General features: G+C 38.3%; 1 protein-coding gene across 9 annotated transcripts in view; it reads left to right on the top strand.

Moving 5' to 3' along the window:
* The window catches only part of LOC308614814 (A-kinase anchor protein 13-like), a 360,148-nt gene that overhangs the window by 121,896 nt on the left and 224,477 nt on the right, over positions 1–13,775 (top strand). For all 9 annotated transcript variants that reach the window (XM_081229549.1, XM_081229552.1, XM_081229551.1 and 6 more), the window contains exon 3: positions 6,468–6,615. In XM_081229549.1, coding sequence (XP_081085675.1) covers positions 6,468–6,615 — 148 coding nt within the window. The remainder of the gene's footprint in view (positions 1–6,467; positions 6,616–13,775) is intronic.

Here is a 13,775-nt window from a genome sequence, read left to right on the forward strand (position 1 = left end):
TATTAGTTATTTTTCCTCTGTTGTTAGGTAAGAGACAGTTGTACAGGGGTGAGGACAGGCTCCATGCTTCCCAGCCTGGGGTGGAGCGCCAACGGAACTTTATAAGCAAAGTTTGCTGTTGGTATAGAGCTTTGTCCACATCTGTGTTGATAGAGCATAACATATCCCCAGTCCTTAAGTCCTTTAAAGCCTTTTGAATTAAACACTTTTTTCCCTTATCTTCTTAAAACTTTATGTGTGGAAATAATTTCAAATTTATAAAAAGTGGTAAAAAACAGTACAAAGAATACCCAGATATTAGTTACTCAGGATTATACCTGTTAACATTTTACCGCATTTGATTTATCATTTGCACTCTCGAGCTAAAAACCTATGTACATCCACAGTGTTTCCTTTACTATCTGTCAGTAAGGTGCATGTATCCTGGCCGTTTATCCCTGAAGTGCTTCAGTCTGAATTTTCTAAGACTGGAGCTTCTCTCTTATAAATCACAGTAGGGTTAATTACTGTTTTTAGTTGTCATGCCTCTTTTAGCCTTCTTTAATATGGGATATGTCCACAGCCTCTCTTTATCTCTTATGGCCTTGACCATTTTGAAGAACACAGTACCCCTCTCCTTTTTAATAGAACGTTTCTCATTTTTTATTTGTCTCGTGCTTCCTGGTGGTTAGATTGAAGTTTTGTGTTCCTGGTCAGGTAATGCATAGGTAATTTTATGTCCTCCTCAGGGTATCACATCTGGAGGCACACAGTATTCATTTATCTCTACTGAGGATGTTTATTTTGATTATCTGGTCAAGGTTTTGGTAGATTTATTCCCTGAATAAATACTGCTTTTTTTTCTCCCTTGTAACTTGTTAGAAGTCTGGGGGGAGACACGTTTAAGACAGTGTACATATCTTGTTACTCATCAGAATTTCCCCCTAAGTTGAGCATTCATTGAAAATTTTTGTTGGAATCAATTTCTACCATTATGATTGCAAAATGATAGTTTTACTACTTCAGCACTTTTCCCACTTTGACTGTCAGGCTTCATCATTGCACCATACATAAGAGTTCTCGCTTTTCCTCTTTCTATCTATTGTTAATATAGATTCATGACTTCCTTTTTTTTATTGTTTATAATTCATTACTGTTCTTAATTGACAGTTTGGTCTAAAATTGGTCCCAGATTTGGCCAGAGGAAGCTACGTCAATGCCCAGCATGGCAGCATGTCCCCATCCTTTTTTTTTTTTTCTCTGTCAAAACAAGATGTTTTGTCCCCTTATTTTCTGTCAATTTCCTTATTTTCTGTCAAAACAAGACGTTCCAGTCTCATCTTGTACATACCCTGACGTAGACGTGGAAACAGCCATTTCTTTGAGCAGCCTTGGTTCCTTTTAATGGAGAACGCTATCAGTGACCAAGATCTGAGCATTAGGTATGCTCATTGCTACTGGGTGTCCCTCTGTGGTGTGAGGCTTGAATGAAATTAAAAACTAGCTGCCCTGCGTTTCCAGAGGATAGACTTTGCATTTCAGACAGTGGAAAAGCTATAGCTGACTGTCAATCTTTGGTTGCTTTAGGAAATGATTATGCAAAATGGTATGTCAGTTGCCTGTACTCTTGTATTTAAAGGCGAGAATGAAGCTAATTGCATGGATGCATATAGTATCTGAATTATACAAGGACTCACTTTGGAGTTATTCTTTTGGTACTATAATATTTACCACCTCATGGAAAGATAATACTTTGGAGTAATGCTCAGTATTTACTTAGTATTACTTACTTTCTTTATTTCACTTTCCCCTTATGATTATTGGGTATAAATCTTGTCATTTTGGCAAACTGGGAAATTGATTTGGGAAGACCTGTAAACCTCCTTTAAGATTCTTGAATAAAAGCTAGTTATTGTTATAACTTCATCGTTCTGGGATCCTGCAAGAATATATGTACTAAATATTTATGTCTGCAAGATATAAAAATTAACTTCAGAAATGTAATTTAATTTTGCACCATTTAACTTTGAATATCTGATCATATAAATTATTTGAAAATTTTTTTCTTGGAAACTTCTTATTTTAAGATAATTTCAAATTTACAGAAAAGTTAGAAATCTCATATACCCTAAACCCAGATTCACCAACTGTTAACATTCTACCTCATTTGCTTAATCATTATCTCTCATTTTTTACCCTGAATCATTTGAGAGTAACTTGTAGACATGCTCCTTTACCCCAAATACTTCATTGTGTATTTCTTAAGAACAAGGATATTCTCTTACATAACCACAGCACAGTTACCAAAACCAGGAAAATTTTAACATTGGTACAGTGTTAAATGTGTAAACCTCATTCAAATCTGGACACTTGTCCCGTTAATGTCCTTAATAGCAATTTGTTTTTATTCTTCAGGATCCAGCCCAGGATCATGTATCGCATTTAGTTGGAAAGTCTTTTCAGTCTCCTTAATCTGGAATAGTACTTCAGTCTTTCTTTGTTTTTCATTAGGGACATTCTGGAAGAGTACAGGCCAGTTTTTTTGTGTGTGTTTGTTTTTAATTTTTATAGAAGGCCTCTCAATTTGGGTTTGTCTGATGTTTTCTTCTGACTAGGTTGAGCTTATGCATTTTTATTAGGAACACTAAGTGATGCTGTGTCCTCAGTGGGTGGGATCAGAAGACATGTGATGTTAGTTCGTTTCATTATCTGTGTTGTTAACTTTTTTGATCACTTGATTCATGTGGTATGTGCCAGGTTTCTATCTTTCCCTTTGTAATTTATAAGTGAGCAGATTATTTTTAAAAGTAAGTTTTTTCTTTTTAAAATAATCCATCTTTATTTTTAAAAATTGGAAAACCAAAGCACAAAGTAAATTAAAATTGGCCTCAATTACTACCTAGGAATAACTACTATTAAAGTTTTGGGGTCTCCTTTTCTTTCTTTTCAAATATGTGTTTTGAGCACCTGCTACTTATTATTCTAGACAAAGGGAATATCTCAGTGAGTAAAACGTGTTCTCATGGGGCTTACATTCTGGTAACTAATAATAGCTATCATTTATTTTTTTTTATTGAGATATAATTAACATATAACATTGTATGAGTTTGAGGTATACAACATAATGATTTGATATATGTGTATATTGCAAAATGATTACCGCAGTAAGTTTAGTTAACATCCATCACATATAGTTAACACATTTTTTCTTGTGATGAGAACATTTAAGATTTATTCTCTTAGCAACTTTCACATGAACAATACAATATTGTTAACTAGTTAACTGTAGTCATCATGCTGTACAGTACCTTATAACTATCATTTATTGAACATTTATTGTGTGCCAATGCACTGCTGTAGGTGCTTTGCTTTTATCAGTCATTTAATTCTTAAAATAACCTTATGAGGTAAGTGTGATTGTTGCTCTCTTATGGCAGAGAATTTAGTATACCCCAGGTTAAACAGCTGCAAAGTGATGTGCCATACTGTGATTCAGGCAGAGACCATCTTCTTAACTACTGTGGTATGGTAACAAGTTATAAGCCAAGTCTGAAAGTTAGAAAACAATTAAGGTGGTGATTCTGTTGAACTCTTGGGAACAGAACTATGGCAGCATTGTTGTCTATACCTGAGATGCTTTGTACTTGCCTAGGGTTTTCTCTTACTCCTCCACTCTTACTCCGTGTAAGCAGTGACCTCTCTTGATTGGGCCTCCCTAAGGAAATTCTCTTACTTTCCCCCTTTTCCCTTCTACTGACCTGTTCTCAATGATGTGATGGTTAAAAAGATCAAACCAAACCCTGATTTGTAGCATTTGCCAATTTCAGTGGTGTAAATATACCCATAATCGGTGACTTCAAGATATCAATGCCACATCACTGAACACAGAATTGGCAAGAGGTGTATTGGGAAAAGATATGCAAGTAGCACACCATTATAACAGGTACAACAGATGTAAACCTTAAGAGCGTAGATAATAGTAAGATGTGGCAAAAAATTAAAATGTGATGTTTTGAGTATTTGTTACATCTCTTTTTAATTTATTTAATTGTAAGCTTATATAATTTACTTTTTTTTTTTTTTTTTGCGGTACGTGGGCCTCTCACTGTTGTGGCCTCTCCCGTTGCGGAGCACAGGCTCCGGACGCGCAGGTTCAGCGGCCATGGCTCACGGGCCCAGCCGCTCCGCCGCATGTGGAATTTTCCTGGACCGGGGCATGAACCCGTGGGGTCAGGCAGACTCTCAACCACTGCGCCACCAGGGAAGCCCTCATTTACTTTTTAATAATGGCCGTGTTTAACACCTGGCTTGCAGAAATCCTGAAAATATGATACGCTCTCACAAACCTGTACAGGCCAGCTCCAGCATGCCACTGCAGTTACCTTGCTGCTGACTGCCCACCTTCAGGAGCCTCATGACTGACACTGTCTTGCTATCTAAGAGATCAGTGCTATCCCTTCTTCTAACATTCCTCCCACAAAACTCCCTATCTCATTCCTCTAATCTCCACCTAACATCTTCCCTGTTTCCAAGGCCTTGTTTGCCCCACACTGGAAGTCACTCTCTCCCATCCCTCAGATGCTCTTCTCTTCCCGATTTCATTTTTTTCCCCAAATCAAGTTACTGTCCCCAGTTAAAGGAAGGCCCCAGACACAACTAATATCTTGGGGCATGGAGAGTCTCTCAGCAAGATGGTAGGTCTAATGTAGAGAGAGAATCCTTGATCTAGAAAAGGAAGATCTATTCTTAGATTTCCAGGTTAGAAATCTAAGTGGATATAATATATATTTTTGTACTTATTAATAAGTACATAAAGGTAATTTCAGTACTATTAATACAGTCCCCAAGATAGGGACTTATATACAAGTCCAAAAGTATAATTCTAAATAGTGTCTGAAGTCAGTGATAATTCTGTTGTACCAACTGTGCTATTCCTGTGTTAGGGTGCTTTGGAGCTTTCCAGTTCAGCAGCCCTAGTAAGTTACAGCTTATTTGTAGTTCATTCTGATTTCTTACAACAGATTGGAACCCCTGCCGTATACAGGGCACTACACAGAGTACTGGGGAAAAATAAGAAAGAGACACTCAGGGCTATAGGAAATACTTTGAATTTGGTCTTCAGAATCAACCTGCTGGAGCATTTCTGTTACTAGACTTGATCCCAAGTTTGACTTCATGATTTTTGGTTTTCATTATTTAGTGAAACACTGCCTGCTGCTCCTTTCTGCTGCTGGCCATTAAGTTGTGGCCACAGGGGGCCATGGTTCTCTAATAGGCTTTATTACTGCTAAAGTGGAAAGGAAAAAAATGTTTTAAGTAATGGGAATTCTCTCCCCTATTTAATGTTAAAATGGCCTGACTTTCTCTAAATTGGATTTTCCATGCATCATTAAGGTTTACACAGTACTAAACCTCAGTGCTTTAAAATCTTTTGTTTATGGTTACCACATGAATTATATAACGTTTATGATTGGGAGAATGGTAATTAGGAATGTATTTCATAGAATAAATTTAATTTAGCCAGTGACCTCAATTAAAAAAAATGTATAAAAATTGCTAGAAGAATATTTGCAAATAAAGGACGAAGATGTCTTAACTTCTAAATAGTTGCAGAGTCACGGGCAGAGTTACTGGCACAAGATTTATGTCTGATTCCGTGGGCTTAAGGGAGGGGTGGATAAAGAAGAGTAGCGATTCCAGATGGTCAGGAAACACAAATTGTTGGAAAAGCGCCCCTCCCATCCTCATAGATTAAAAATATTATCCTAGGCTGAGTGGTGAATGTGCTTCAAGAATTCTCACATATTAGCTGTAAGAAGAAAAGGTATTATCTCCATTTATATAGTCAAGGAACCTGAGACTTAGAGGATTTAAGTAAAGTCTTTGTAGATGGAATTTAAACCCAGATTTGTCTGGAGCCCAAGCTCTTTGCACTCTACCACTTCCAGGCCAGCTCTGTTAGAGGCTCTCCATGTTTGATGGAGAATGGGTGGACTTGGCAGTGATTCTGTGGGATGTAGAGTTTAGAGAGTTATTGCTGCAAATGGAACACAGAGGTTAAGGGGCATTCTGAGTATAAGGATGTAACTGTTTAATATACTTCCTCCATCCTCTCTGCCTTATTTTTAGATTTTCCTGGAATTTTTACAGAGCTTTTTTAGGGAGCTATTTTACATTCTTTAAAATTTTTTTTTCCCCAAGTGAATGTACCATTATCTTGTTGGTTTACTTATTTGTCTAACCATCTCCACTAAAATGTAAGCTTAAAGAGGACAGAGATCTTATTTTCAGATTGTTTTGTATTCTCAATGCCTAGAATACTTCCTGGCACATAGGGGCTCAATCAGTGTTTATATTTGTATAAACTCACTAGAATGGGCAGTTTAGATGATAACATTTGATTTCCCCTTAAATTTGATGTTTTCTAAAGATAAGCTCTCAAGAGGAAACTTACTAATGCAAACTTGCTCTCTCTTCCCTTTTCCTAGGGCGATTGTGTTGTTACTGTACTGCTCGCTGAAGAGGACAAAGTTGAGGATGATGTAGTGTTTTACATGGTATTTTCGGGTTCCACCCTGCATCACTGTACAAGTACTCGGAAGGTCAGTTCTGATACGCTGGAGACCATTGCTCCTGGTAAGTATTTGAGTGGAATCTTTACTAGCCTTTATTTATTCTGTGTTCTGGTATAGAGTAATCAGGGTGATAGAACTATTGTTAGATCTTTGTTTTAAATACACTTTAAAGTATTTTATTTCTTGCTTGTTGCACAAAAATCCGAGCCTAACTAGAAATAATTGAAATAAAATGGTGTCATAAATTGAAAGACAGTAATAATTAAGATCAGCAAAAATATTTATTGGAATGTGGAAGAAAACTAAAACACATTTGAAAGTTAAAAGTTCATGTGGTTACTATGGTGTGACTGCATATTTTATTCTGAATATCATTGTGGCAAAAGCAAAGGTAAAATACAATTAGTAACACATTCCTCAGTGTTCATGAGGGAAAGACTAAAAATCTTCCGTAAAAGCCAAAGCTTCCCCAAATTAACAGATTATAGTTCATGGTGAAATGAATACTTAATCATTATTGCATTTATCCATTTAACAGAATTAAAAGGAAAATGTTTACTTTTAAAAATTCTTTATAAAGTCATTAAGTCATTGCTATTTCCACCAGAAGCAGCTGATAAGTTTGACTGTCTTTTGACCGACCCCAGGTATCTGAAGGTGTATTGATGCATGTTTGGAAATAAGCTTCTTCTTTCTTTAATTGACCTTGCTTCAAAGTTAATAATTGGTTAATTTTCATCAGAATACAACAGAGGGCACATTTAGGGGGAACCCCTAAAAATGTTGACAGTTGACAGTTGAACCATTTGCCTTTAGAGAATAAAATGGATTTAGTTCTTATTGAAACATTTCCTGTAACCAGTGATTTTATGTAACTCTGATTCCACTTTGTTGAAATAGATGGTATAAAAAAAGTATTAGTTTATCAAGCACTTTCAGTATCTGGTCTTGCTGGTGTTAGATCAGATTGTCAGTTTTTGGTTGCTGCTGTGCTATTTTCCATACATTATCTTCATGTCTGATGCCTACCAGATCCTGGAAGTTAAACCACATTCAAGAACTGAGATTATGACAGTTGAAAGCTGTATTTATCCTCCTACTCGACAAAAGTGATTTTGAAAATACAGGATTTAAAGATTCTTGGCAATTTCTGTGTATATTCCCCCCAAACTTTTAGGGATAGGAAATTTAGCTAGGAGTTCAGGATAGATACTGATTTTTTTCCCTAAAGAGTATTAAGTATCCTTCTTTGTAACTTAAAGCTCTAGTCTTGTTTCCTGTGAAGTATATCACGTCAGAGAGACTGATCTGGAACTTGACGTCTGCTCCAGCAGGTGCCATCCAGTGTCACCACTGCTAAACATTTCTTATGTGTAGGTGATTGTGAGAAACAGACCCTCAGCTAGGTAGAATCAGTCAGTCCCTGACTGGGCTCTTATTAGGAAGGGAATGGAGGTAATTTTTATAGACTTATTCTTTTCCTGATTTAGAAATGTTTTAGCAGTTTAAGTTTGTGTGTGTGTGTGTATGTGTATATGTTTGTGTGTGCGTATATATAGAGAGAGAGCGAGAAAGCGTGCAAGTAGACATAAGGAGAATGTTCGAGGAAGGCCGGCTATTACAAGGACATAGCCCTGTGCCCTCACTGCCGTCCTCAGTCACAGGTACCAACAGAGTCCAGCCTCCTGATGGAGAGGGATGTGCCTGGTGGCTCGTATACCTTCAGTGACGAGGTACTTAAATAAGTGTGGACTGCAATCAGTTACTCTCCTCGGGTTCACAGACCCACGGTATTATATGACAGCCAAGAGCTCTAGGTTTGTACCACATCCTTGTATACTGTCCCCAGCCTACTGTTTTGGAACTTTAGTTCCCATTTCTTCTCTTGCCTTTGGTCTAACACTTCTTCAGTCTGTTTCAGGCCCCCCTCTTTTCCAGCCCCACCCGTCTCTGGGTGTCCTTTGGTACTGACTGACTCTGAGTGCCCTAGACCTGTTGACTCCAGCCAACCAGAATGGGCATTGTATTCTGCTCTTTCCCCCTAATTTGATCTGAATCCTTAGTAATCCTTCCTGACCCATTTCCTTGGGGCCTGGAATCACAGTACCTGGTTTCTCCTAATTTTTCACTAATCAGCTCTCCTCCCCTCAAATTATGATCTTAGCTATTTACCATATTCTTTTTTTTCTTCCAATTTTTTATTTTGTAATTTTTCAAACCTAAGTACATATTGAAAGAATAGGACCACAAATTTGCATGTACTTTTCACCTAGATTTGCCAGTTTACCACTTTACCATTTTTGCTTTATCACTATTTATACATATCACACTGTCTATTGCTATGACTATTCCCTCTCCCCTTTACTCCAGCAGGTGTTTTCTTTTTTTTTTTTTTTGACCTACTACTTCCCAAACTGTCTTTTTTTTTTTTTTATTAGTTTCTGCTTTATAACAAAGTGAATCAGTCATATATATACATCTGTTCCCACATCCTTTCCCTCTTGTGTCTCCCTCCCTCCTACCCTCCCTATCGCACCCCTCCAGGCGGTCACAAAGCACCAAGCTGATCTCCCTGTGCTATGCGGCTGCTTCCCACTATCTATCTACCTTACGTTTTATTTACCATATTCTTACAACTTGTCCCCTTGCCCCCAATTGGCCTGAATGTTCTGCTACCCACCTGAATTCAGTCAGCCTGCTGCCTGAGGCCCCTCATCACAACAGAGGTGACAAAGGATTAGAGTCCCTGAAAGGCCCTCTTGTACAGTAGACTGAACAAAGAGTAAGGCAGCATGTGAGACTTCGATATGTGCACGGGTCCCAGTGAGCCTCCCTCCTTGGTGAAGTAGAACCTCTGTTAACTGTTGAAACAAAGGAGATTCCTGAGTGCATCTTGCTGCTCTGGTCGTCACACGTGTCATTTTTCTGTTCACTTGTCTTCTTCAGCTGCTGTCCAGATTGGCCCAGTAATTGTTTTGGAGGGATGGGTAGAGATAGGGAGACTTTAGGGGGTTAAGTTAGTTTTGAATTGCTTGTTTATATATCATGGAGTTAATATTTTCGTCTAGAATTAAACTGCCTTAAATCTGCTTTGGGAGATTTCTTTGACTTGTTCTGTACTTTCCTTGAGGTCTTTACTCAGATATCACCTTCTCAGTAAGGCCTTTACTGTCCACCTTATAAAAATATACAACTGCCTCCTCTCCACGCTCCCTGTTCCCCTTCCCTGCTTTACTTTTCTCCACTGCACTTATCAACTTCAGACACATTATATATATTATTTATTTTCTACTTGCCTCTACTGCAGTGTCACGTTCCTGAGGGCAAAGATTTGTGTCTGTTATGTTCACCGGTATATGCTAAGAAGACTTTTTCTGTGAATTCCTACCACTTGATGGGACCGAGTTTCTACCGTGTTGAAACTCATCCTGGTTCTCAGAAGCACCCTTCTAGAAAGGTTGTGCATACGTGTGTGCATGTGTACACACACACACACATCCTTTCTTTTGAAAACTGCAAGAGGAGACTGGCTTCTTGAGTTGAATTCTTGGCTTGGGTCGGGGTCTTTGTTCTCTTTCCAGAGCTACCTCTGATGATTTCTGTGCATCAGTTAGCCATATTGATAGCCTCATATTTCCTGTCTGTGGAGGGCAGTGTCAGATTAGTCAAGATTCTTCGTGGAAAGTCTGTATTGCTTTGTGCATCCCAGTTACTGGGTAAACGTGCATGGTCTGTTTGCAGCAGCTGCGGGAGGGATGTACCTGCGCCCTTTCTGCTCCTGTGTGGGGCTAGCTCCTCAGGTCCTAGCCATTTTGCTGACAATGGGAAGAAAAAGAGCATTGTGTCTTGATCTTGCTTTTAATGTCATGTTTCATCCAGATTGCTGGCTCTGATTTTTCTTTGAGTTCTCTGCGTGTTTCACTGTCAGTGTTTTGTACTATTTTAGTTTTCACTAAAACCAGATGATTGATTGACCTTCACAGACAGCTACTCCTTGATGTTAGTCTGTAACCTTTTATGATTTGGGGGGTAGGGAGATGAGACATTTCTTGATAGTCTCCTGGAAAAAAACCTCTTTGACTTCAGATACTGAGATTACAGTCCATTTTTTTTCCTTTTTTCATATTTTCTCACTCTTTTGCTTGTTTTCTGATGAGAAGCTTACAATGAATTGTGTATGTATGTTTAGTTATAAAGCAATTGTAAAGTCTTTGTAAAGTGATCTTCTCTTGCCTTAACACTACAGAAAGGCTGTAGACGTGATACAATCCTCCTTCTTTAAAAATGAAATTATGTTAAGAGTAGTAGCATCTTAGGGGACAGTTAGTTGGAGCCTTTGGAGGCTTTATCTGCCTTTAAATTGTTTGAATGTTTTAAAAGTGCACATGTTATTTTTAACATATTGAATATAGTAATTTATAATAAAAATATATTGAAGACTTAGGAAATAATGTCCTCTCTTTTGAAAATAAACTATCTTTGTGCTAATGAACACTAAACAAAGACAAACAAGTGTTATAATAAAATACCACATTCAAAATACCTATGAATTGGCTGGTTTAAGAATATAATTTGCTGTGAAATACATCCTGAGATGAAAATACATCTCTACAGGCAAAAGGTGTTGCGTTTGCAATAAATGAAAATAAAATATCTCCATTCTTTCTCTTCATATAAAACAAATCCAACCCCAAATCCCATTTTAACAAAACAGTGGTTTTCCTTGAGGGATGAAGCCAAGATATTTTCTTTAAAAGACTATAGGACTGGTAAGTAATATAAAGAAATCTGAGTATCCTTGGAAGGTAATTCTTGGGGGATATGACGTACTGTCATGGATTCATTTTTATTACTTAAATGTGAATTTAGACCAAGCAGACAGTAATTGCAGAATGGAAAATGAGACAGGATGTTTAGTGGATGCTCATACTACTTTTGTGAAAGGCTTTGGTGCAGAATCTATCATAAAATGAAATCTTTTTTTTTTCAGCATGTCTCTTACTTACTTTTAGACTTCACAGCAAGGGTACTTGTTTGACAGGAAAACTGCAAACATTCACTGATGCAGAATTTGACTCCGTTCTTTCATATCTTTCTATTCTTTCTCACTTAATCAAAGGGAAGGTACTATATAAAGTAGATTTGTTATTAAAGAGAAAGAAAAAAGTACATTTACCATGATCATAAGTCTTTTGTGGCTTAATTAAAAACCAGTGCTTGGGCTTCTCTGGTGGCGCAAGTGGTTGAGAGTACGCCTGCCGATGCAGGGGACACGGGTTCGTGCCCTGGTCCGGGAAGATCCCACATGCCACGGAGCAGCTGGGCCCATGAGCCATGGCCACTGAGCCTGCGCGTCAGGAGCCTGTGCTCCACAACGGGAGAGGCCACAACAGTGAGAGGCCTGCATACCGCAAAAAAAAAAAAAGAAAAAAGAAAAAAAAAAAAACAGTGCTTACAGCCCAGGTCTCAACAAGTAGTCCTGCAGTCGTGTGTCTCTCAGTTCTTGTGAACCAAGACTCTGTTTCTAGCAGCGGACGTCCAGAGGTTGCCAAATTGAATAACACATTTGAAAAGAAGTTCGCTTTTAACTGGCACAATCAGAGAATCCTGGTGCCCTCTCTCTCTGCCAAAGTAGTCAGTTATCCTAAAATACTATCCTAAAATACTCCTACTACAAGGCTGTCTCTAGACAGACATGATTTTATATTTTAAAAGGCTTAAGTTACTGTCCCAGTGCTAGTCAGTATATATAGTGGCTATCCTGGAAAAACAAACTGAGGACTAGTTGAAGGGAAGTGTATCTGCTGTCTACTGTCCTGTTGTAATTAATGCCTGTGTGGATACTTGGAACTATGAACACAGCACTAGAATGGAGCACACACATTACACTGGGGCCTGTATCCCCCCAGGGGGGTGAGAATTGGTTCTTAGGGGGGTTAAAAAAACTTAACTCTTTATATATAGAGCACAGATACACATATACAAATATATGGTATGTCTGTGGTATTAAAGTTTCATAGGATGGGTGTGGCAAATAGAGAGAAATGTTTAAAAAGTCTCCTTGGGGAATGACAATGAGTAAAAGGTTGAAAAGCACTGCCTTAGAGTAATAAGCTGGATTATAGCACGTCAAATTTTTAGTGTTAATTAGCCCCTTTCTCCCCACAGATGTATCAATACATGATTCCTGTGCCTGCCTTCTTTTCCCCCCTCTGCTGCGTAAATACTCCTATACATACAGAGATCTTTGATACCTATCCCAAATTTGCACATCTACCATTAGACCACCGAAAACTAGCAGTAGGTACATACTTCTGCACATAATCCTATTCCTGTTAGAGTGTGGGTCTGAAGACTGAAAATTTCCTTCAACCCTGTATAGCCACTTCAAAGGGAAGAAAAAGACACCAAATTTTAAAATACTTTTGATGCCAAAATGAAGTAGTAAAAGATATGATTTTTATATTTTCTACCTTTGACTACAAATGCAGCCTTCTGGTAGGAAATGACTGAGTGGGCCTGGGCTTGGTTGGCCCAGCAAGCACTTTCAGGGTTCCTTTTTGGATAGCTGGTGAAACAAAGTCCCAATTGTTTCATTCTCAAAAGAGAAGGCCTGAATGGGATGTGTGCCACTTTTAGCCTAATAGGAAATGAAGTAATTCTTGCGTCATGCTTCAGCAGTTTTGTTTATCTGTATCACTGTTTCGTTTCCATGGGTATGGGTGCTTCATATAGTGATAAGGAGCCTGCGGAAAAGCTCTCCAACCTCAGGAGCACACACCTCCTGATGTGTGAGCTTAAAAAAGGTTTGGATTAGATGCTTTTAAGAGGACCATCAGCAGTTAAATTTTTGTCTCCCAACTAGATGCTCCTGGTTGTGTGTTGGTTATTTGACATTCTTCCTCCTACCCTTTGTTTTTTCAGTTCTACAGTGGCAGGGGCAGCATTTGCTGTGTTGGGCTTATGCAGAAGCTCTTGATAGAGTAATAGGCATCTCTTTTCCTTGAGTCACCTGAATAGGAGGATTTTAATAGCTAATACTGATAATAAGTACCAGGTTTAGATGCCTGTTTATGCCAGGTGTCTGCTTTGTGTACAGCCATCTCTGATTTTTTTTTTTTTTAAATAACCTGGAAGGTTGGTGATGTTCCCATTTTTGTGTGCAAGCAAATAGACTTCAGGTGACTTTTTCAGGTTGACCCAGCCTGTTTGCAGTGGAGG

Source organism: Mesoplodon bidens (assembly GCF_964165515.1).
Source record: "Mesoplodon bidens genome assembly, chromosome: 3".
In the NCBI taxonomy this organism is placed as follows: Eukaryota; Metazoa; Chordata; class Mammalia; order Artiodactyla; family Ziphiidae; genus Mesoplodon; species Mesoplodon bidens.